At 34.8% G+C, this 25,987-nt stretch overlaps 2 protein-coding genes across 3 annotated transcripts; one reads left to right on the top strand and one right to left on the bottom strand.

The window, feature by feature from the left end:
• Window positions 1–633: 633 nt before the first annotated feature.
• Window positions 634–6,672, bottom strand: babam1 (BRISC and BRCA1 A complex member 1). The gene is made up of 9 exons (XM_019115810.2): window positions 6,519–6,672; window positions 5,357–5,751; window positions 5,198–5,256; window positions 3,930–4,050; window positions 2,767–2,845; window positions 2,634–2,658; window positions 2,415–2,544; window positions 1,226–1,312; window positions 634–1,137 (listed from the first exon to the last, which is right to left on the bottom strand). The coding sequence occupies exons 1-9, from the start codon at window positions 6,523–6,525 to the stop codon at window positions 937–939; spliced, it is 1,104 nt and encodes a 367-aa protein (XP_018971355.1). The 5' UTR covers window positions 6,526–6,672; the 3' UTR covers window positions 634–936.
• A 1,003-nt stretch (window positions 6,673–7,675) lies between these two features.
• On the top strand, window positions 7,676–21,458 carry LOC109102467 (Usher syndrome type-1C protein-binding protein 1-like). Of its 2 annotated transcripts, none has more exons than XM_042734592.1 (14): window positions 7,676–7,847; window positions 10,232–10,353; window positions 10,432–10,520; window positions 11,590–11,756; window positions 11,847–12,056; window positions 12,818–13,038; window positions 14,410–14,550; window positions 14,770–14,837; window positions 14,931–15,021; window positions 17,180–17,408; window positions 18,513–18,671; window positions 19,193–19,290; window positions 19,369–19,491; window positions 20,689–21,458. In XM_042734592.1, exons 1-14 carry the CDS (start codon window positions 7,842–7,844, stop codon window positions 20,852–20,854), a joined length of 1,890 nt encoding a protein of 629 aa, XP_042590526.1. In that variant the 5' UTR covers window positions 7,676–7,841; the 3' UTR covers window positions 20,855–21,458. The 2 variants fall into 2 exon arrangements, with proteins under 2 accessions (XP_042590526.1, XP_042590527.1); XM_042734593.1 differs by having other exon boundaries at window positions 7,677–7,847; window positions 10,235–10,353.
• The last annotated feature ends 4,529 nt before the right edge of the window (window positions 21,459–25,987 follow it).

Genomic DNA, 25,987 nt, shown 5'->3' with positions numbered 1-25,987 from the left:
GTTATTCACAATGAAGACTAATGACTGTTTTTGTTGTTGTTCAGTTGTACTCCTGCGACCTCTTGTGGACACAATTGCATTGCTGCTTTAATTTTCCCATTAAGCATTTTGTTTTGCATATTTAATTTAAAAGTAAACAGTATCTTTAATGGATATGTCACATATTCTTCACCACAACAACAACAAAATTCCCCTAGTTCTAAATGCTTGTCATTGGCATGTACACATTATTATCATCAGTATAATGTGCTTTTTTTTAAACCCTTTCTCCAAATGTAAAATTCACTGGCACTCTCCAGTACTTTATTAACTGGATGGACATTTAGTTCAGTATATAACAATGCAGTGTAGCATACGTCCACACAAAATCTGGTGGAATAACCTGAAATATCATGTGATTTGGTGGAATATAGTAACCAATAATATCATAGATTGCTTTTCACCATCCAGTCAAATTATGATGGACGGCATCAAGCCCTGCCCATTAATAGTTTCAACTCTTCCTTCTATAGTTTCATCTTCCTGTTTAAATACCTTTTTTAACATGGTTGTCTTCTAAAACAATCTGGCCACAGCTACACACTTACTATACCATAATATTTTTTGGTTTGTATGTAGAAAATGAGTCCCACAGAGCCTTTACATTTCATTTATTTGACAGGAACGAGCAAACAGTAAGCAAACTGCAAACAGCAGTCAATGGATCTCTATGGCCATTATTCACATGTAAATCTCCACCAGACGTTCGAGAGGTGTATCATGACGCTGTTAGCTGACATTCTCAAGAACTAACTGGTTTGTCTTGAGCTAGACACTGAAGTTTTCTAGAAGTAATAAAAGAGGCATTTCCAGTCCAGAAAGAGCGGACAAGGCCGTATCTACTCCTTCATTTTGGAGTGGATCAGTCTGTGGTTATGCATCCAGGAGATGTGAGTCTCACACCGTGGCTTCGTTCTCCGGCGCGTCCTCGTCCTCCAGCAGACTGTAGGACGCGTGGCTCTGGAAGGGTCTCTGCAGCGGGTGGCACAGCAGTTTGGCCATGCAGTTGTGCAGCTCAATAGCAGGACCACACAGTGACACCTCGAAGCGATAACACATCCCCTTAGAGTCCAGCTCACTGAAGGAGGCGTACACGTCCTGACAACACACACACACACACACACATTCAGTATCCTCTTTATAAAACTGAAACGTATGACTCAAGGGAATCATAGGACGCTCAAACCTTCCAGCTGGTGTCTTCTGTTTGTTCTTCAGTGCCGTTATGAAGATAAACAACATCAAAGAAGAAATAGGGAGACTGCAGCATTTTCTGAAAAAAAGAAAAGAAAGAATATTAGGAACATGCTGGGTTACTCATTTAATGAAGATACTGCTATTTTAAGTATCACTGAGATACTTTACTATCTAAGATTTTATTTTTTATATTTTATGATTATATGTTCCTTTTAGTTTAAATTTTACTTTTTAGTTTAAGTTTAATTTTGTGGTTTTTTGTATCTATTTGGTTTTTATAAAAAAATTTTTAGTCATTTTAGTACATCAAATTATACTTGAAAATGGGAAATGCCTTGGAAACTAGCTGATATAAAATAAGTTTCATTTTTTTGTATTTTATTTATTTTATTCTATTTAATTTTATTAATTTTATTTTCAGTTAACATTTATTTTATTTCAAGCAATAAGCATATATATATATAGAAGATTATATATATATAATTTTAGTTTTAGTTAACTTTTATTACCCTGTTACAGACTAAATTTCTAAAGGATTAATTTTCTTTAAAGCTGAATGAATTTTTGTGTTCATGATTTCATTTGGCTTTGAAAAACATTATACTGTTATAAATAAAAACTGTCTAAATTCAGTGACTTCCTAAATTTACTTCCTAAACCATAAATTAAATATTAATTAACTTGAATATAAGTGAGTAAACATCTTAATATTTATTTCAAAAAACATTTTTTTTTTTTTTTTTTTTTTTTTTACAAATTACACAAATTATTAATTTATAAATATCTTTATTTTATTTATTTATTTTTTGTGAAGGAGAATCTTACACCCTGAAACTGGCTTAAAAGACAATCATGAAGGTTTTGAGGGGTCCTCTTTCACTTCATGTTTTGTTTTATTTTCTGTTATTTCTGCATATTTTTGCACATTGTTGGCTGCACCACATTGATTTGATGGACAAAAGGTAAGGTCACATTTACTGTTGTTCTGCAAACTTTCATAGATACAATTCAGTAATTTCAACAGGAATCCAAGGAAAGGGTAATTTTGCATGAACGACTTCCCACATATTTTGAAATCACTGAAAGTATAAAGTTGCAATCATTCACATAAGCCAAAAAAAAAAAAGTGTTGTTGTCATAGACCCATAATTGTGTAGTCACGTGTTAAACAAGCTCACTTTGGCAGCATCAGAGGGGTTGAACTGAAGCATGCCAGCATGCCGGCTGAAGATGAGAAGAGTCCGGACTACGAAAGGAGGCGGGATGGTCTGAATGTTCTCCATTTGAGGAAGTTCAATTTTCTGCATACTACAAGAGAAGGAAATCATACAACTGAATGGAGGAACTGTGATTTATAGCAGTCCAATTATCAAACACAGAAGACAAAATCTGCTCACATGACATTGAGGAGATCTTCCAGATCTACAGATAAAAGTTAAGGAAATGATCAGAGTGATGATGATCCCTTTATCAATGTTTATCTGACTCCACAAGCACATAAAATGAGGCTAACTCTGTAGATAAGGATACTGAAGGACTCGCAGACGTTGGTCTCCAGGTCGTACAGACAGCTGCACAGCTCTCGCGGGTCAGACGTGAATCCTGATAACTGCGTAAAAGAGATTCAAAGTAAACATGAATGTCACGCAGTGTAACAATCAAAACCACTGAGTCCTAGATATGTTATTATGTATGTAATAAATGACAGAAAACGGTGTCCTCAATAAAGAAAATTAAAATTAATTAAAAAATGTGCCAGGTTCTTAAAATATACTCTTCATATTCATGTTGGTTTCATGTGGTTTTGAAATACATTTATACATTTTCAACAGACTGTTAAATTGAAATAAAAGATAAATATTAAATGGAAAAAAAAAGTTAAGTTTTAAAAACTAATGAATATCAGAAATGTTGCCTAGGTATATAAATGAAATAAAGTTTAAGTGCTAAAATGACAATCTAAAACTGAAATAAAAATAAAAAGAAATATTAACAACAAAACAAAAGCGCATGACAAAATTACTAAAACTTTAACAAAATTCAATTGAAAAATGCATATATAAAAATTAAAGATAATTTAAAATACAGGTAAATATTGTAATAGTATATAGAAATATTAAGTACATGCAAGCGTCTTAATTACTGAAGTTTTAAAATACATTTTTCAGGGTAAACATGATAATTATTGCTGTTTTGGGGAAGTTGCACCACATGACATTTTACAACCTGATCTAACCGTGCCTCATAAAAATGATCGGATATTTTAAAAGACTTTGAGTGTCCTCATGTTTTGCAAATATTCGTAAGCAATGAACGATGTTATTGTTATCGTTCATTAAACTGAACCTAAAATTATTCATAAGTTTGTTTTCAGTACTTGAAATAATGCTGAAATATATGAAAACTATATATAAATAAAACATGAACATCAAAAACATTGCCTTGGCATCTAACTGAAATAAGTTAAAGTATTAAAATTTTTCAAAATGAATTAATCTATCCATGAACACAAACATGAGAAAAGCACATAAAATTAATAAACAAACTGAATTATAAAATATAAATTTAAAAGCAAATGTAAAAAATAAAAAAAATTTATGAAAATGAATAATTTGGAATAGTTCTGATCCTTGACCCATTTGTCAGCTCGTCAAAGACAGAGTAATTAAATGATAGTGAGACTGTCCACTCACCCACATGGCGTCATCATTCACCACCACCAGAGCAAACTCATGCCTTTTGTCAATCTTGTGCTTGGTTCTCACAAACATCTCGATCATCTTCTGTGAAATATTCAAGGCGTTCGTCTTGGATCTGAAAATGCAAATCATTTACAAAAAATGTATTCAAAATGCCTTTTCCTTTATTTTCTAAAAGAACATGACTAACCAAGGAAAACAATTTACTGCAACAACAGTATAATACTAAAATAACCCAGGGGTGTGCGATATTGACAAAAAATATCATCTCGATATTTTCTGGGATTTTATCGATAAAGATAATTAGATGATATTTTGCTGAGTGTGTTATTGTGCTGGTAGCTTATGGACTGCAGTGGACAGCTGACTCATAAAGTTTTTGATATTCTTCATGATCTGTGGAGTGGTCAGTTCACACTGAGAGAAATGAATCTTTTCCAATAAGTTTTAACTGATTTTTCCTTTTATAGTAGGGATTTTGATCTTTATAAAGCATTTTTTTCTTCTAAAAGTGTCCATTATCTTTTAAATATATTAATATTTGAAATTATTTAAATAATAAAACATACTGCGAATGCGATATTAAATCCCCCAGTAGGTGGCAGGGAGTCACAATTAATAAGTGATTCAATTCGATTGAACTGAATCATTTAAACAGTTGATTCATTCAGGAACGAAACACGTCAAGTTGCTCAAAGACGCAAAACAGTGCTGTGGTTGTGTTAGGAATTATTATTTTTTTTGTTGTCGAAATGGTGCAAAAACAGTAAATATGGTGTCTTAAACGTAAATCTCTTAATGAACTTCTTGTTTATTAAACTGCTGTAAAAAATCAATATCACATTTGTAATCATTTTTGGAGAAAAAACTGCACTCTTCGTGTGAAATTGATTAACTAGGCTATTTGAAGTGGTATAAATATATATATTTTCTGCCCAGATGTCTTGAATTTGTGATCATTCTAAATATGCAGTATATATATACACTTTTCATATTTTCTATACGCATTTAATAACTGTATATGAAAATAATAATAATACCGGGTGTAACCATCAAATAAAAGTATATATTTTTTAAGTTTTAAAATAATAATAATAATAGTTTTCAAGATAAAATTATTATTGTTTTCTGTGAAACATTTAAGGTTTTCATTTTGGATCTGAAAATGCAAATCATTTACAATACATTTATATGAAAGAAATTTTGTCTTTGCTGATTGAATACAATAAACCAACCGTTTAATTTAAAACCTGTAAAATTACCCATTAAATGACTCCAGTTTCTGTAGAGACATCTCCTCAGAAAGGTCCAAACAGATGATCTGTTTAAAAAAAAAAAAAGACATTGCAAGATAATTTCACTGAGGGAAGTGTTTTCAGATGCAAATATCCTGAAGAAGGTCTGATTATTTACAGCTGTACCACTTTCTCGGGGCAGTTGACTCGTGGTGCCCGCAGGTGTAACTCTGCTGATGGGGGGATCGGGGTGCCGATGGCCTGCTGAGGGGGTTTGGGTCTTTCCTTCAGCGTGGGAGCCATCGCAGGCAGGCTGGCGGTGGAGTTTCCTGTGGCAGTAACAGCGGCAGAAGTCGTCGGAGGGCTGTCGGAGCTAGCCGCCTCTCCCTCTCCCTCCACACGGCTGCCCACGGCCGGCTGCGGCGGGGACGCCAGGCTGTTGTTCAGGCTGCCGGTGCTGCTGCGCCGGTCCTCCGCACCCTCCGGATTGGACCGGGTCCTGGGTCTCAGCTCCACCATCCGCTCCTCTCCATCTGCCTGACCGGGTTCAGGCGTCTCCATTACAACCTGTCTGTCAGCATCTGAACGCCACATAAATCACACCAATAATGAAGAATAACACTAGCAACCAAACACACAGTAAATACAGTACATGCTTTGTACTGAAGGAAGGAGGAAATTCAACATTCTTGAATTATTTCAATAAAAACACTCGCAAGCAGCAACAAAAATTACAAAAAAGGTCTTATTTTTTAAAAAATCTAAACGTAAATGTGTGGCATAAATAGCACAGGTATATTATTTGTAGCAATAACAAACAATACATTGTATGGGTCAAAATGATATTTTTTTTTAATGCCAAAAATCATTAGGATATTAAGTAAAGATCATGTTCCATTTTGTAAATATATCAAAACTTAATTTTTTATTATTGCTAAAAACGTCATTTGGACAACTTTAGAGGCGATTTTCTCAATATGTGAATTTTTATTTTTATTATTTTTTTTATTTTTTTTTTGCATCCCCAGATTTTCGAATAATTGAATAATTTCAGCTAAATATTCTCCTATCCTTACAAACCATACATCAGTGGAAAGCTTATTTATTCCGTTTCAGATGATGTATAAATCTCTACGTGAGAAAACTGACCCTTTTGATTGGTTTTGTGGTCCATGGTCACAAATTAGCTGTTAAAAATGCGTTTTTATGTTAAAAGTATTCGTTTGTATGAAGCAAAGACAGTACATTAACAGTCGTGATTTCTCAAGAACGTGTAATACTTGTACTGACAGCGCAGGTAGAATAGCGCTGTATAAAAACAGGGAAATAACGTATAACAGTAACTTACCAAACATGCAACAGATGAAAATATGAGTTTATGTAATGATGTATTGTTTTCACAATATTATTCTCCAGCACTTCCTCGGTCGCTTCTGTGTCGGAATTTTTCAGAGTCAAGTACTGGAGAGTGTTTCTGATCGAGAGCGCCTCTAGCGGACTGGAGAGTTACTGCGGCTTCAGCGCTGTGGACGACGAACAGGTCAGCAACAACAAAACAAAAACTAAATTCAATAGAAAACAAGTCAGGGAATCTGATAATTATATATTATATATTATCCTCAAGGGTCCATCGAATCTGGTTTCATCAACAAATCATACTGTAAAAAAAAAATAATTGCATAATTGCATTAATGATGCGTTCCCTTACTATATATGGAGAAAAATGTTAAAGATCTAACCATAGATTTCATGCTTTACAATAAATACTGTTAAACAGTAATGTGGAAGTGAAACTGAACAAGTAATTTGTCATCATAAAAAGTGAAAAACCATATCCCACAATTTTTTTGTGACACTTCACAATTGCACATTTGTTTAAATAATTGTGTTAATAGTTGCTATATATATATATATATATATATATATATATATATATATATATATATATATATATATATATATATATAGCATAGTTGTTTCCACAATGTATCTTCTGCATATATGTATCTTTCTCTTTATCACCTGTGCTATTAAGTTGGATATATGTTTAATAAATATATTTGTAAATTGCAGTTTGAAATGTAAAATTAACAGGGTGTTTTGTAAATATGCACATTTTTGCTATACTTATGGAATTATTCTGGCAAACACAGCTGCTATTTATTTTGTAAAAACATGTAATTTAATTTCACATTTAAATTAAAGTTTTTAATAAATAAACACAATTTAAATAATAATCCCTGAAGTGTGCGGGTTGTATCTAGAAGAACTGTTTCATTTCTACACAGCTTCTACAAAGCAGAGACTAAATCATTTTGATACAGCATATTTCAGTCTTTATAAAGAATATTTTCTAAAGCCGCGTCCCCAAGATAGAAGCACTGCAGCAATGATCATTAAAATTAGAGGATTTATAAATAATTTATTTTATTTATCAAACAATCTCTTACAAAGATGGAGAGTCTGAAATAATCCAAACAGGAAAAGATCTGAGAAGACAGTGGGTGGAGAGATGTGTTTAGCAGCGAGCAGGTTTAGCAGTGAAGTGGAGAAGAGCAGTGCTTGATCCGGATCTCCACACAAACTCTCTGACAGCGCTCTGGATCACACCGGAACGCTCTTTCAGTCATCTGCTGAGGAGGACAGAACCAGAACCGAGGTCAGGCCAGTGATGGAGGTGAGTTTCTGGAACAGTGATGCAATTTATGCCGAATCTGAAGCAGAAAAAATCACATGAAGCTTTGTTTTAAACACAGACTTTGTAGTGCAAACCAATTCAATTAATTGCTTTTGTAAAAAAGGTATTTTCAGCAAAAATCACGGGGAGTTCTAGTCACTTGTTTGTCATTTGTAACCGTGCTGAGAATTTATAATAGTTCACCATTTTCTAACCAACCTCAATTCTTGGGAGATCTACAGTAAGCCAGGTTCTTAAAACAGTGTAGTTAAATTATATTTCTGGCTGAATACTGAGAAGAACACAATTGAGAGTTGCTTTTCTCACATTGAGCGACATCATGCAGCAGCAGGAAGTGCAGTTACAGGATGTGCCTGTTTCCTCCTGTTCCTCCCCTCAGAACAAAAGGGTGATGTAGAAAACAACAACACCCATGTTTTTTTATACGGTATCTTCATGAGCTGATGCATAAGGAGAGAAAATGTGATTTTTTTTTTTTTTTTACATTATACAACAATAGATATATTGTTCAAAATGAAGACAAAATATGATTTAGATTCTTTTTTAGTTGTTATTGGAACATGCTCAATGCTAACTCTTCTTCATTTCTAATAAAACCACTGTGACATTTAAATTGTCATTGCAAAAAATTAATTTAGGTTGGAGAAAGCACTAGCAGTATTTGTTTGTACATGCCACTTGAGGGCTTTTCACACTGTGCTTAACCCCAGGTTATTTTGGTTCTAAACTACACTTTTAACCCTAGGTATTAGTGCATTTCACACGGATAATTTAGAAGGACCCCCTCATAATTATAACAGCGATTTAGCACATGCTTTACTTTTAGATGCTATTGGAACTTCCATTTTTATTTGTCTGTATTATGTTTTTTTTTTTCTGGACTCTATTAGTTAAATAGTTAAATTAAATAGTAATCAGAAAGCGTGTCTAATAAATTGTAATCATGAAATTATTACTATTGCTATTATTATTACTTTGAATAGTACATTGTACTGTACAATAATGTTGTCGTAAGGACCATTGAGTTTCTGTATGATGATAGTTGTTCTCAAATGAAGTAAAGTGACTCTTAGAACAGCTCTAAAGATGAAGTTGATGTATTGATGTACATTTGCGCTTTAATATTCACAGACATATAGCGATTTCATTAAGTGCACAGCACAACTTTTGATTTATTTGTCTAAGATTTACCAAACTCCGTGAAATTTCGCGTTATATAGTAAATTCCACTTTTATGACTGGATTCCACAACTCCATCTGCATTTTGCCCATTGTGGAAATCCTGAAATTATTTAGTGGCCTCTCCAGCTATGGGTTGTGCTTCTAGGGGGGAAGTGCCAAACAGTGACGGGGAAGAAATTTGAAATGAAGAAGAGTTTTATTCTCACCTTTATAGTCCATCGAGAAGTCAATTAAGGAAAAAACTTTATAATAGGAGGATGCACAATGCCTGGAGCCATTAGGCTAAACTGTAAACAGCTGGCATGCTGCGTTCATCCAATCAGCGTTGCCAACTAATTTTCAGGGAAAGTTGCTAATGGCAGGACAATTTGTTGCTAAAAGTTGCTAAATTTTGTTGAAATGATGTGATTACATCATGTAATCACAACCCAAAACTGCATCGAATCAGAAAACTCAAATTTCAGCAAATGAATATAAATTTGATTTGAAATGTTCATTTAGATTAAAATATAAAGAATGTCATTTATTTTTAAATACAACATTTTATTATTGAACATTTAGCCTACACATTTTTGAACAATTGCATTTTATGTATTTTCTTATTAACTGGTAAAACTTCACATTCTGAACATTTATATTTTTAAGCAGTGTATTAGTAGTTCATTAATATGCTACAGAAGTCTGTAAAATAGGGCACAGTGTACTGTGTTAATATGAAGGAATTTTCAATACTGTTTTTTCACAGTTTCTTTTTTTTTTTAACCTGAATTTAAAATTACATTATATTTAGTTTTTTCAGGTTACAGTTTAATGGATAATGCTCTGGCAGAAAATTGCCAGTACTTTTTCTATTTTTCTACATATTTTTTAACTGATCAACAAGTGCAGGAATGTACTAATAACAAGGTGTTATCATAAATAAACGATTATTAGTAAGCAATTGCAACTAGCAGCTTAATTCACATGATATGTTTATTGCTAGACACCTTTGATTTTCTCTTTCTGTGAAATTTAGAGGGAAAATGTGTGCCTTTTGATCATTTGGGTCACAGCTGCTAAAAGAATATATATATATACTGTACACTGTAGAGAGTCATCCCAGCCTTACTAAAGTCTAATCTAAAGTAAAGACTGGTTTTGCACATTTTCCTGCAATATTTCACATAAGTGACATGTTCCAGCAGAGATCGGACAGTCTGGTGTCGGCGGACTCTGAACTGGCGCAGTGTGAGACGGAGGTTAACACTTTACTGAAGATCATTTCTGACCTCAACAGGAAGATGGACTCCCTACAAATACCACGGTAATCCTGGCTTCAAACATTTGCAAACTATATATATATATTGCTCTACAGTAAGTGGAAAGGTCTGTGTTTTGACAGAGAAAGTCCAGTCGGGGTCAGTGGGTGCTCGATGGTGGGCGCTGCATCAGTGATGTCCAAGACCAAGAACGTCTGCAGGGACTCAGAAGGCATGCTGTGTTTATACAAAGTCTCATCGTCAGTCACAGTAAATGCTGTGTCAGAATGAAAACCCTCCAATTAACTCCCCAATTTTCCCTGCCAGGATTTTGTTTCCAAATGCAAAGCTACTTATTAAACTTAATTTATTTTTATTTTTTTTCTGGGCACATTATAATGTTTCCTACACATGCTAGTAATGTTTTTCTAAATTAAGACTCCTGAGAAATTTTATGAATTTTTTAGTTGGTAGGAAAAATGATACTAAAAACCAAAAACTTAGGTAATCCACGAGTTTTCATAATGTGTTCCTATCTGCTCAGAAATGTGTGCAAACAACTAAAAAGTTATTTTTATGATGATGATGATGGTAATACTAAAATATTGCTAATCTTTTTTATTTATTTTTTTTATTTTACATAATAATTAATATTAATCTTAATTAGTGGTGTTTCTCCACATCTTCTTTGTTTTTTTATTTTTTATTAATATGAATATGGATGAAGTAAAATAAAAATAAAAATACTAGCAAAACAATAATACTAAAAAAACCAAACCATAGTAAGTAATTTATGAGTTGCTTTCATAATGGAGTGCAAACATCTAAAAATATGGATTATGAAAGAATAAATGGATATGAAGAATAAATATGGATGTTGGAAGGAAAAATAACACTAAAAATGTAAAATATATTGTTTTTCTTCATAACGGAGTGCATTCAAACATCTAAAAAGTTCTTTAGGAATAACATATTTATTATTATTAAGTAACTTTAAATACATTTTTAAAATGTATTTGTATTTAATAATAATAATCGTCATTTAAAAAAAAATTCTATAGAATAAACTCAAGAATGATAATAATTAGATTTTATTAATTAAATAATAAATCAAAAATCAGGAATTTGGCTCATAAGTAAAAATAATTATAATATTAATGCTTATTAATAAAATGACTAATAAAATAAAGTTACAATAATAAAGTTAGTATTTTGTCACATATTCCCTACTTCATTATTTTGTGTTGAATAATTGTATTTGAATAATTTGATAAATAAATCATTGTGTTTTTTTTTCGCAGGGGGCAGCAGTGAGCTGTGGAACGAGCTGCAGAAGGTTCTCTCTGCTCTTGAGACGTCTAGTGGTCAGGGGAGGAAAATGCTCTTCAGGCTGCAAACTCAAAATGCTGAGACAATCCAGGCAAAGCATCTCTCTACAGCCCGGGAGAGCTGGGTTCGGGCCACACAGGTGCTCATGTAGCCCCCTCTGTAGGGTACTGTATGTGCTGTACACAATCTGTACTTCCTCCATGCAGCTCTGATATGTGATCTGCCCCAGGTGCTGGAGGAGATGGAGAGGGAGTTGGGGATCTCGTACCCCTCTGCTCTGCCCCCTGATGAGAGACGTCAGTATCAGCGGGAAGTTCTCTCACTCTACAAACACAATCAAGACCTCAACAACTTCTTGAAGAGCCGTCAGGAAGAGCTTATGGGTGCTGAAAGAACTCTGATGGATCTTGAGGACGAGAAAAAGTGGCTACAGGAAAAGGTTGATGGGGACATTCTTAATCAGTCATTAATACAGAAAATTTTTATGTTGTCCTTCATAAAACTCAATAAGACAAGAATGAATGGTGCCATAAATAGAAAAATATATGGAAATATGTTATAAGAAAATTATATTAAAATGTTTATACAGTTTTATTTTTTATTACACTAAAATAAAATAAAAACATACAGAGTTTTCTTCATAATGGAGTATAAACAAGTAATTATAATATACAGGTGAATGTCAATAAATAAGAATGCAGTGGAAAAGTTCATTTATTTCAGTAATTCAACCCAAATTGTGAAACTTGTGTATTTAATACATTCATTGCACACAGACTGAAGTAGTTTATGTCTTTGGTTCTTTTAATTGTGATGATTTTGGCTCACATTATGGTTCTCTTGGTTGGTTGTGCATCTTTTTCATCCACACTTTTTCCTTCCACTCAACTTTCTGTTAACATGCTTGGATACAGCACTCTGTGAACAGCCAGCTGTTTTGGCAATGAATGTTTGTGGCTTACCCTCCTTGTGAAGGGTGTCAGTGATTGTCTTCTGAACAACTGTCAGATCAGCAGTCTTGTGTAGCCTAGTGAACCAAACTGAGAGACCATTTTGAAGGCTAAGGAAACCTTTGCAGGTGTTTGAGTTGATTAGCTGATTGGCATGTCACCATATTCTAATTTGTTGAGACAGTGAATTGGTGTAATAAAGTTAGTATTTTGCACAATAACTTGTGCTTCTGAACTCATCTTTTGGCAGATGGTGGACCTGAAGAGGAAATGGCTGTATGGAGTGAGTCGTTCTCCTTCTGTCAGTCCTTCATTGTCCTCCAGTCGAACTTCAAGCCCTTGCTTTTCCTCTCCTCCATATCCTGGATCCCCGCTGCTGTCCCGCAAACTACCCAGCTCCAGGCCGGACTCCCCTTCGTCTCCCTGCACCGTTGATTCAGTGCTGCAGACTGAGATCGAAAAGCTGCAGAGGTGAGATATTATTAGTTTTATTCCTCTATATTGACCTCGGATTATGGTCTACATCCAAAGACAACAACACCAAACCCGCCCTTAAATACTGAGCTGTGGTTCTCATGCAGGGGACACAGGTTTGAGTCTGTCTAGATAAGGTGTTCTCATTGGCTATACAGTTGCTAGGGCGTTCTGGTTGGCTTGAAGTCTTGGTAGCTTCAGAAGCTGTTAAAATTAACAGAATATCTTCTTCCAAATATCCCTGAAACTGATTCAAATATAGAATCTTATGAATAGACGACTGAGAGCAAGTTAATGTGCCTCAACTGTACCATTTCAGTGCATTTTTATCACTCAGACAAGTATGTTGTATGCATTTGTTTTGATTGAGCGAGATAAGCTTCATTTCTATTTTCAATATTATTAGTTCTTCAGACATTCTTCTTTTAGTACAATAAGTATCAGCTGTATGTGAAGTGACAATGGTTATGACCCTTAAAAATGGGTAAAATTAAACCGTTTGGTCACATTGGGATCCCTATATCTCTGGGACTGAACAATATAGGGCCTTAAAATGAAAAAAAAAAAAAAAAAAAAATGATTAAGAGCCAGATCCTAAAAGCATATTAATATATCTTTAATACTGGCACACAAACTGTGGAAAAATAATATGTATAGCAATCGGAAAGGTATGTTCAATGCAGTTGTTTGGTAAACAAGTCTAGTTTTTCAGACATTCCTCTTAAAAAAAAAAAAAAAAAAAAAAAAAAATCAGCTGTATGCAAAGTGACCCAAATTTGGTTTTTGACCACTATAAATGTTTACAATATAACAGTTTACTCCAGGAACCACATTGAAATCCCCATATCTCTGGAAATGAACCATAAGGGCTCTAAAATTAAGATATTAGAAGAAGAATGGTTAAGAACTAAAATCTAAAAGTGCATTAAGATATCTTTAACATTTTCTTGAATTACATGCATGTAAACTTCATGTAATGATCAAAAATGATTTTTCCCATTTGTGAATGGTCATTATTATCATATAATGCAACAAAGATTGCCAAAGTCAAGATATTTTACTAATAGACCTACCAGTCTCGGTGTATACTGTGTAATATAATATTGTTGCCTTCTTTCTAAAGTCATTTTTACCCTCATTGCTTGGCTTCAAATCTTATTTTGTGGATTATTCAGAAAGTATACATCCATAAAATGTAATATTTTGACTTTCATCACTATTTATATTCATTAACTGTGAACTAAATCAAAAATTTGAGCCAGGGAGGTTTGTAAAATTTGGTTGTTGTTTGACCGAACCCTTAACCCTAATTGTTGAATAATGTTTGAATGCTGGATCTCTTCTGACAGGTGTGTTTTCTCTGAGCAGGTGTCTGGAGCGTCTGAAAGCTAGGAATGAGCGTCTAAATGCCGCACTGCTCAGAAGGAAAGGAGAATCGGAGCAGCTGAGCATGAGTCTTAGCCGACAGGAGGCAGACAGCTCGGCTCTACACATGGCTCTGACATACTGGTGTGTGCTGCTGTCTTCACCTCTGTTTCACACCACATGAGCGTAAAATCAGCGCTGATCCCGGACCAGCACTTAGTCACTTGTATATATCACAGTTGTTTCTAAAACTGATCCTGAAAGTGTTTTCTTGATTCTTTTTGACATTGTTAACCTTGACCTTTGGCCTTGAGGAGCGTGCATGTGTGAGTGGTATGCTGATAATGGCTCTTTGATTGACAGTGAGGAGTGTGAGGAGGCTTACGGTGACCTGCTGTCCCTGTCTGAAGCCAGAAAACAACAGAACGCAGGTGCTGCACACTCTTTGAATTACAGCTCACGTGGCACATAAACACATTAAAGTAAAACCACGCACATATAACTGAAGCGTTTTTATCTTACAGAAACATTTAGCACACCCCAGCCTGAGAACTTGGACAAAGGCGAGTCATCCTCCAGTCCACCAGAGGGCACTGCTGAGACCAAACCAAACAGGTTGTTGTTTTATATGCAATCTCTTTAGGTGTGGTAACATTTACTGTTGCTCATTTCAGTGGACTATTTCTGCATTCTTTCTTAATACGGCTCAGGTGTTCCCGATAACAGCATTAAATGCACCTACAAACCAACAGTTACACAGGAGTTACACAGATTACTTTGTTTTAGGGTTGTCAGGTGAATAAAACAATGAATCACATTCTCTACATTACCACGAATCATTCTGAACCTGCTGTGAATTGTTCCTATAAATATATTTACTTTTCCAGTTGTGCGTTCTGAATAATAACGAAATGAATTTCTTACTAACCTGCAGCAGTCCTCATGTTTTCATTAAGACTCATTTTTCATAAATGAATTTGACAGATAAGTAGGATTTGCTTGTGTGTGTTGCTCTTATTTCAGGCTTTTAAAAATAGATCAAATGAATGCAGTACCTGCCTTAAAGAAATTCAATGATGTTAATCATATTTAATTGTAAACAGTAATGCATTAATGGGGTACTACTGTGCATATTAACTGAGAATGAGAATGTTTGCATAATCATGTGAATTAAAATATAATCAATGAAAATACGAAGTGATTAAAACATTTCATACCAATAAGCAAAGATTTGTTCTAATATTATTCATCAGAATATCTCATCTCCTGTCCCTGAAAATGTCTGGATTTTTAATTCTTTTTGCAGACATGCATTTTAAGTGTCGTTTAATCAACTAGGTGGCTACAGAACATTGAAAATATACGTAGCGAGCTATTAGTACTATTTGAAAATGGATGGGTGTCACAAAACTCCATTGGAATCAGTGCAGGGAAGGATTTCACCAGAAGGACTTGCAGTCGTGAATACATTTTTCGATGTAAATTTTGATTCAGGTTCAGGTTTGGTGAACACTCACATACTAATTCGCAGCACTGACTAAAAGCAAGCCTACTGGTTCACCATTGACCTCGGCAAGACATTTGTAATGTAGCAACAAGACAAAACACTGGTTTTGGTCTGAGGGTTTACCACATGTTATGATGTTAATATTATAAAATGATATATAACCACACACTCACTTGCAAAACGTGCTTCTGACCTGCACCTCGGATGGTGTGAGTGTGCTATTATTTTAATATGATCCATGTAAAGAAGGCTGTTTGAAAAACAGTTATTTGGGCAGCAGTTATTTAGGGTTTGCTTGCTTGCTAGCCGACATAATAGCTTTGGATGCTTATTTTGCCATCATTATTCTGTATTTCATTCATCGTAATTTTTCACATCTGTTACTGCTTCCTTTCGCCTGTGAAATTTTGTCAAGCAACAGTTTATGTGATGCAATTTTAGTCTCAGTTTCAAATAGCGCATTTGATGTATATTTAAGATAACTTGTTTGTCATGTTTACATGAAGTCCACAAGACTGTTAGGTGTCCTATTTGACATTTTAGGTTTCAGAAAGTTGCTGTATTATGTCACCAAAGTACTCTGAGAAAGATCTCATAAGCTTAGGTAGCATTTGGGATAGGGCCTAAGTCAGACAGAGATAGTTCAGATAGACTGGTCTGCTTGCTATCTTTCCCATATACAGTAGCATGCAATAGTGCATTAAAATTATAGGTTGTGTTGTGTGCCAATTTCATACTTCTGCTATGCACTAAGTATGTTGAGAGTGTATGAGTAAGTACATGCTTGTGAGTTGGAATAGTACTGTATATAAGTACTGGGACACTAAATTATCATAATTTTTTTTACTTTGATATGACAGTGGCCTTTGTTACATTACTGTTTGCATGAGTAAGTGTTACCATCTAGCTATATTTTTTTAAACATAAAATTCATAGGCTTTTTTATCCTTGACTTTAAGCTTAATTTAAAAGTTTAACCATTTTATAATCCCTCTGTTTCTTTAGTGCATTACATGTATTAATATCTTATCTGCTGCACACCAGCTAGTTTCAATGGAAACCGCTATGCAGCTTAAATCTGAGTGCAATTATCTCAACAAAGCTTTTCTGTCCTAATTAGATTAATTACACTGTCTTAACATGCAATTACCTTCCCAAACCAATTCAATCAATCCACTTATTTTGGTCTGATTATGAAACAGACGTCATCTTAGATCTGAAAAGCCTCTCTCATTCTTTCTCTCTCCCTTTTTCCATAAACTGCAGCTTGTCGGAAAAGGAGTTTGAGGACAAGTCTGGTGTACTTCTGCAAAGGATCTCCAGGCTAAAGCAGGACAGGGCCGCTGTGTGTATCCCGCAGCGGGGCAAAGCAGGAGAGGGCAAGATCAGTCCAGACACTGGCACGCTCGCAGGGGTCAGAGGTCGTGCCAGTTCACTTTCCAAAAACACCAAAGAAGAGAAAGCGGCTCTGATGTATGAGCTTGTTACAGTCAGGGTGAGCCATAATGAAAAGTTTACCCCTATTTTATATTTTCAGAACCAGTTTTAACCCTTGAATGTCAGTTTAAAAAAGTTACACAGAGGTCCTAAAATCTCCATACCAAAAAAATTGTCGTAAAATATTGTATATTCATTTTTTTTCTGTTTTCAGTGACATCTCTTTCCCAATATCAGTCCTGATCATACAACTACTAAAAATGCATTCATTTCCAGGATTTTTACCCTTTAAATGTCAGTTTGTTTACATAATGATTTTATATCAGTAAGCCTTAAGTGATATATCAATGCACAAAATCCAAAAGTCCAAAAATACGACCTAATGTTGTCTCAATCATGTTTATACACTGCATCCGAAACTTTCGTCCGTAAAAAAAAAATTCAGACCAGGTTTGATTTTTTTTTTTTTTTTTCATAGCAAGCATTTTGATTCAGTGTGCAAGGACCTTTAGTATGAAATAAATGTATTTTAAATATTTTATGGCATAGGTTTTTTTTTCTAGGGTAGCAAAAACATTAATTATGATGCATTATTAGGCTACTTTTGTGCAGTGTCAGATTTAAGAAAAAACATTCACACACACACACACACACACACTCCTTATAAACATGCAAAACACACTCTGATATCGATACCAATACACCCACACCATTATAATTACATAATTTCAATGCAGTTGCCTGTTTAGCAGAAGCAGTTAACAGCAAAAATGATGTCTGTACAACAGAATCAAAGCCTATTAACAAAGAATGCATGAATGTATGCTTAAATATTAAATATTACAGTATTAATGGGTTTCAAAGGGGAAATTTTGTCCTTTAGGTACAAAAAAATACACCCAGGATCATGTGTAAAAGAGATGTATGAAAGAAAATGAAATATTAAAATTCCAATAAAAAAAATATATTTTTTTACACAATTTGTGCTGTTTGTGTTAACACAGCCAAAATGAAAAACAAAAATGAAAATTACAAAAATGTCCCTAAGGACGGTCAAATGATGCACTCATATATGTTATGAATGTGAAGCAATGCAGTTTTATCATGTTTACTTTACAGTTGAAATGTACAGTTTCTAATAACATGATTTAATTTTGTGCAGGAGGACATGTCAGAGATGCGTGGGAATCTGCGGCTCCTGGAGAAAGAGAGGCGGTGTTTGGACCTGGCGCTGATGGTCCAGAGTGCCCAGGATTCTGCTGGTGCTCTGATCCTGGACAGTCTGCGGGATGAGCTGGGGGAGAGGAGAGCCACTCAACAGGTGCTTTGAAATGTGTCGCCTAGTGTGTCAAAAGTTGATACATTTTAAAAACGATACAGTACCTGCTGATATGCGTCTGCTTTTAAGTGTTCCCTTGTGTGAAGCGCATCAATGGTTTCTATTTACAACAGGGTTGAGCACTGTAGCCAATCATAGACATGTTTGTGGAGTGCATGAACCCAATGACCAATCAGAGGTGTTTAAGTCAGAATCCATTGAGTTTGTTCAGCATGCGTGCTCACGAATTGTTTCACTATAACCAACAAAGTATAAACATGATATAAGAGACTGATTATGCATTATAAATGGGAGTTTTCACTCAGTCAATAAGCTCCTGCTGTGGCTAAACCGATTTGATTATAATGGGAGCGTTCTTTGATCCCATTGGTTTGGAAATGTACTTTTATGTTTGCATGATGGTCAACAGAAAGTTGTGAGTTACAATGTGTCGAAATACCAAATTTTTTTTTTTTTACATTTTCGGAAACACTGAAAAGTGATGCACCTTGTCTCGGTTGTAGAGAATTGCTGAAAATTTGGCAAAACTAGAAGGTGGTGGGGGAATTCCTGGTCCTCGGAATCACTCTATCCTAAGAGAACTACAAGCAGCACTGCAAAGGTAGGAAAAGACACCTACAGACATCAGAAACTCATGCAAAAGACTCATTACTTGTGGATGTTCTACTTCCTGTTGCAGGGAACAGTCACTGAAGATGAGAGTGGCAGCTTTACGTGAGTCTCTGGACTCGGCGCTCACAGACAGCACTACACAGAGAAGGATCAACAGAGAGGAGACTGCGCGTCTCTCCCGCTACTACATGTAATCCAAAACCACATCACAACACTATCATTTGCATAAGAAGTAGAGTACATACAGTCACATGACTGTCATAGTAACAGCTTGTATAGTCTCATGATAAACAATTCTGACAAATATGAAACGGACGCTAGCTGGCAAGAGCTGTCAAGTCAAGTCACCTTTGTACAAAAGAAGATTGTGTCAAAGAAGCTTCACAGAGATAAATAGGAAATAGCAGAATCAATTATGGAAATACAGTTGTATAGACAGTTCTGTGTAGACAGCAGCTCTAAACCATGTTGAAAAAAACCATATGCTAGTTAGGTATGTTTTGAAGCATTGTAGCTGGTTTGAGCTAGTTTAAGCTGGTCCATAGTTGGTCACTAACTGGTTTAAGCTGGTCCTGTATTTTCATTGTGATCATGACTTCTGCTTCTCTCAATTTATTAAGCATAATCATTTTGTTGAATTTGGCATTTGCATTATCTTGCATTTGTAACAAGCCTCTGTAATCGTGTGTGGTTGCCAGATTTCAATAGTTTAAATCCCCCATCAATCATTACACTACCTGCAGTTGTATACTCAGTCTTTTTAACCTGGCAACCACACACATGCACTCTCTCTGCACTATGGAAAAATCGCTGATGAGCTGAAAACACTGGTCAATCATTTAGCAATCTCTATTGAGAAATTCTGCTCAAATTAAAGTGTAAAACAGCCATGTCTGTTTTCTTTTACACAGTTGTTTGCACTGTTGGCTTCGACTAAATCTGTGTGCAAGCTATGCGAGTTGATGTTCTCTCGATTTGTGCTTATGTGATTATATTTTTGTGCGAAATAATCATGATTAACCATTTTCCCTTTATTATGCAGCCTTAATTAAAGCTGTGCAGGTAAACCCCACTCACCTGGCCTCAAGAGGCGCACAGCTCACTCTAGTGGCTGTGGTCTTTAGTGTCCTTGTTAGTGAGCCTGATTACCATGTCAGTCAAAGCTGATTTGACTCTTATTTGGAACTGTGCAAAAACACCAATTTATATTGGTGCCGTGACCCGGATGGGAGCGAGGTCTTTAGCATCCTTGTTAGTGCGTCCAACTCCCTGCTCAGACTTGTATAAGACTAATGACAATAGTAACAAAAAGTTAGCTTTATTTATGTACACTTATATGTCAATAACCCATGTATGCTAAAATAATCACAATCATTTTTTCCAACAGTAAAGTTTCAAGCACCTACAGAAGTTCCCGAAAGAAGCACCAGGAGCAGCTGTGGCAACTGGAGAAGCAAATCGCAGTCATGAGTGAACGTCATGCTAAAGAAGAGGCCGAGCTAAGTAATACACTAGAAGCTATGGAGTGGAAGAGAGAGGAGACAATACTCTAGACAGTGCGGTCCTTCTTAGTATCATTTTATTGACAAACTTTTCTGAAGGCTAATGATGAACATTGATTTTGAGTGAGAGGCTGGGTTTAGAAACACTGAGCATATAGATCATTGACCTACAAAAATAAAATTGCAACTAAAATTGAAGCACCAGGATGCACATTTTGGCAATAAGGTAACTGGTTTGCTCCTGTTGGTGTAGATGCAGCATCACACAAAAGTTTTGTTACCTACCTGACTGTAAAATATGGAATACTCTTCAAAGGCATATTTTTCAGCCATGTGAAAAAGTTTAAATGAACCTTTATTAGCTGTTTTGACAGTTTGCGGCAATGTACATCATGTAAGTAGACAAGTAGCCGAGTGCAAAGACTGCAAGTATAGCTATTGGGAAAGGTCAGCTATTCTAGGCCTTGATATTGCTAGTATATCTCTATATCATCATGTCAGTGTACATCATTTTACAAATAATTGCTTGTAACTATTATTCTTTTCTATCTGTGTATATATGTGAAAAATTGCATGCAAATTTTGTTAATCATTTTAAACTTATGTTTTTTTACATAATGAATAAAACAGTTACAGTTTTGATGTAGATTAAAAACTACTGTGACCTGGTGGTTTGCTGTATGAAAGCAACAACAACAACAACAACAACAGGTGCATGTGCATTAGAAAAACATTATATCAGTTTTGTCCATCTAACACAATTTGCTATTGCATTGATAGATATCGCTATACAAACACTGTAATGGTTATTATAGTTAAAGTGCCCCTATTATGCCATTTTTATAGTTCCTAATATTGTTTGTGAGTCTCCTATAATAGGTTTACATGCATGTATGCAAAGTCAAAGACGCTTTCATATTATCTGATTTCCAACGATTCTCAAATGATTTGTTCAAAGCATTTCAAAGTTTTAGCCTCTCTAAACCCCTGCTTTCTGTGAGCCTACTGTGCTCTGATTGGTCATCGCCCATTCTGTTGTGATTGGTCTACTTTGTACAACGTGTCAGAAACGATTCGCCCATTGTTCCATATTTCGAACCTCGATAGAAAATCTATTATTTATCATATTTACAGGTTGTGATTCAGTGGAGTCAGCTGGTCTTTCAAGGAAAAGCGTTTTGTGAATCCTGCATTGAACTCCCAGAGATTAGAGAAGCAGTCACCCGTAAAATAATCGGAATGCAAAAAAAAAAAAATCGGACTGCTGCATTTTGTTTTAAAGATGTCATCTGTACACAAAACTTTCCATTTAACTGAACACTGAACTAAAACTTGAACTAAAATTAGCACGAAATCAGAAAATATAAAAATGAAAATGTGATTGAGATATGAACAAATTATTATAGTAGCTCAATGATACTAAAAAACACTGCGTCTTAACTCTGACCTCCTTTTGTCCATTCCCTCTTCATGATCAAAGCAGCTGCATAATCATTTTCATTTAAAAGCATTTTTTCCTTGTGAGTCTCAGGAAAACAGAGATCACAGAAAATAGGTCAGTGTGTGCCAGAGGTGGTGTGTTTTTCCCAGAGCAGATCACTCTTCCTCACCGTCGCTCTCACAGTGGAAACGGGGGGGAAGGGAGGGACACACAATAAAGAGAGAGGTCAGACTCACACGTTTGTCTTCTCTTTCACTGATCCACGTCTTTCAGTGCCACCCGGGTCAGCTGACTGCAGCTGTGGCTAAGGTTGAGTGTCACACCCCCGGGGATAAAGGATTTGCTCTCTGTTGCAGGAGCTGCTGAATAAAAGGGGTCACGGGGTCACGATAAACACAGACTCTGTCCTGAACACGCCTGCTGGGGAAGATCCGAGTTTCAGTGATCGTTTAGATAAAGATAATGATTACGTCTCCTATATCCTCGACAAACTGCTGAAGTGATGTGAAAACGTCATGCTGAATGATGAGATAATCTTTCCTGTTTCTCCATAAGCATAAAAAAAAATACCCTCAATTTTGTGGTGATCACACTCACATTTTTCACCTGGGAGACAAAAACAAAAAGTTTTGTAGACTTACACTGAAGGAAGGACCTGAGGTACAGGTCAGCATCTTGGTATGGTACTAATATGTAGCATTTAGATGCTAAGATATACACTTTAGGTATATTTATGTACCTTTAAGGTATTAATATGCCCCCTTTATTGGTAAAAAAGGTACAAAGGTGTACCTTTTTCAAAGGTACCACCCCAGTGACAGCTTTAGTACACACATTTCTACACCTGGAAAAAGTGTAAATGAAATATATATATATATATATATATATATATATATATATATATATATATATATATATATATATATATATATATATATATTAGGGCTGTCAGTTTAACGTGTTAACAATTAATCAGTAATGAAAAAATTTCACTGTTACAATTTGTAATGTCTACCTGATACTTTCTCATTTAACACAAAAATAGCTTTAAATAATCTTTTGCGGCTAATTAATTTTGCAATGAATTAGATTAAATAATTGACACATCATGTAATTAATTTAATAAAAAATTGTAATCGACTGACAGCCCTAATATATATATATATAGGCTTTGCCTCATCATGCAAAGAAATATATAGTCTTCATGCAAGAAATATATTGATACATAATTTTTTCCCTACTCACTTAAGACATAACTGTTTGTAAATGCTCGCCAAGACAGGAATTGCGCACTGTTTAGATGCAATGTTATTCATAAGTAACTCACAGAACTAATCGACTAATTCCCTCATTCAAATACAATAATCTGTGAAATGGAAAGTGAAGGCAAACGTCACAGAAGAGCCCAGCAGCATCTGTGTGGTGTAAAGTGTTTTAAGAGCTTTGGGATGCTCCGATCCCTGGGAAAAAACTCACAAAAACAGGAGCTGTCAATCACAGCTGGGGAATGGGTTATTAGGCCCCACCCCTGCCTTGAAAGCACACACGCACACACAGCAGGCTCTGACCCGCAGGGTTAAGGTCAGCTCATTTACCCCAAACATCATGTCACATTTAAATACCCCTGAACAGCGTGAGTGGATTGTAGCTGGTCGATGCTCTTTTTCTCACAGAAGTCAATGCTCTCTTTTTCCTCTCGACTCGTACTCTGTTTCTGTTTTCCTCCCTTTCTTCGCTCTTAACCTCTCACACTCCACACTTAGTGGTATTACATGCTGCTATTCAGATAAAAAAGACGTTTGACCCTGATCAGATGACTGAACGTGGTTTTCTGTTCTCTCTTTCATTTCGCTTGTCCAACAGACTATTAAAGGATGGAAAAATGAGTGGAAACATGCACTTACTCTCATATCGTTTCAAACCCTGTATGACTTTCATTCTTTAATGGAGCTCAAATAGAGACATTTAGCAAAAAAAGTCCAAACCGATCAGTACACAAAAGTCTATTGGCTCATTCTAGGAAACCCTTTCATGTCCATTGACGATAATCATATTGTATATAACAATCTTCTTAAGAAATAGCATATTAAGAGAAAACATAGACCTACCCCCGTTTTTTTCCCAGTTTGCTTGAAATTTGCTTTATGTGTCTTAAATTAGTTTTTGCAATGCTGCTTTTTGAATTGATAAGTCTTTTGAGTTCAAAATAATGAAAGTCAACATTATCTAAAAAAATTTAATTAAATTATTTTGTACATTAAATGTATTTCTACAATCTTAATGCTTTAGAAAAAAAGCCTAATTTTAAATTTCATTTTATTTCACGAGAAAATATTTTATTTAGTTTATGCCAACTATGTTACTAATTAGACACTTCTAAAAATTTTAAATTGGTTTAATATAAAAAAATAAATAATAAAAAAACACATTACGGTAACTGTCCTCTTAATTTTTTCTATATTTGATCTCCAATGACCCATTGTCAAGGTGTTTATTAATTGCTCGTTGGGTACATTGTTATGGTTTGCAATTATTTTTATGATTTTAATTCAAATGAATATTAAAATGTGAAGAGTATAGCATTTATAGCATATAACAAGTAACATATAACATTTATAACATCAAGAATATAACATTTGGTTGGCCAAAGAAGGCCTACCTTTGTAATTATGAGCCAAAAATTGTGAATATCAAAATACCAAAATGGTGTGATTAAACTTGGTAACTAGCAAATATGTTACACTGAAATCAATAGCTGTTTTATTGAGAAAACATTTAGTTTTTACGATTAATTTTGTTTTTACGATTAATCACGATTAATGGAATCCAAAAAAATAAAATTGTTTACATAATATATGTATGTGTGCTGTGTATATTTATTATGTATATATAAATACACACACTTGCATGCATATATTTAAAAAAATAGGTTATGTTTATATATTAAATATATTTATGTATAATATAAATTATATGAATATAAATATAGATATGTAAATAGTTTCAAAATATGTACTGAATGTGTGTATTTATATAAACATAATAAATATAGACAGAACACACATACATTATGTAAACAAAAACTTTTATTTTGGATGCGATTAATTGTGATTAATCATTTGACATCCTAAAGTGAAATGTACCCTATTACACAATGACTCTCATACTGAGCTTGCTTTTTGGATCTTGACAGTGAATTAACCCTTCAAATAATATATTGCTAGACTAAAAAAAACACATGCAGCCTCACCTGACCCCGAATCACTGCGGCCCACACAAACACTGACCTCACGTAAAAGCCTAACTTTTTTTTCCAGTTCGAGACAGATTAAGAGAGGAAGAATCTTAGAGGTGGAAGCAGGCAGCAGGGTTTGCACTGAAGGGAGCAGATTTGTAATCCCTTTAAGATGTCTTCATTGAGCGTATTAGAGCCCACACGATCACCCCAGTTGACCCCTTTTCTTTCCCTCTTTTGCTCTCCATTCCCTGTTTTCTCTGTCCAGGCTGCAGAACGGTAGTTTTGTACTTTTAGTGTGAGGTATTATTAACTTTTGCTAATCTGACAGCTGCATTTTCAATATTGCAAGAAAATAAGGGAATTGGTTTCTATTTATATACATTTAGTCCATCCAGGTGACAAATTTAACAAATAAAGTTTGTTCAAACTAAGCAGTAGTTGTTATGAAGTGTAAGCTATACCGTAAAAAAATGAAAAGCAACCTTCTGCCAGTATATCTATTAAT

This window comes from Cyprinus carpio, chromosome B11, assembly GCF_018340385.1.
Source record: "Cyprinus carpio isolate SPL01 chromosome B11, ASM1834038v1, whole genome shotgun sequence".
Taxonomy (NCBI): domain Eukaryota; kingdom Metazoa; phylum Chordata; class Actinopteri; order Cypriniformes; family Cyprinidae; genus Cyprinus; species Cyprinus carpio.
The sequence above is the reverse complement of the archived record's forward strand: the minus strand, read 5'-3'. Positions and strand labels throughout refer to the sequence as shown.

Bases quoted from the DNA above. Each gene is read 5' to 3' on its own strand.
- babam1 (XM_019115810.2), bottom strand. The intron at 2,846-3,929 runs GTGAGTGGACAG...TCTTTTACGCAG, and splicing joins TGAATGATGACGCCATGTGG to TTATCAGGATTCACGTCTGA. The intron at 1,138-1,225 runs GTTTGAGCGTCC...GTGTGTTGTCAG, and splicing joins CAGAAGACACCAGCTGGAAG to GACGTGTACGCCTCCTTCAG.
- LOC109102467 (XM_042734592.1), top strand. The intron at 14,838-14,930 runs GTGCTGCACACT...TTTATCTTACAG, and splicing joins CAGAAAACAACAGAACGCAG to AAACATTTAGCACACCCCAG. The intron at 15,022-17,179 runs GTTGTTGTTTTA...CATAAACTGCAG, and splicing joins GCTGAGACCAAACCAAACAG to CTTGTCGGAAAAGGAGTTTG.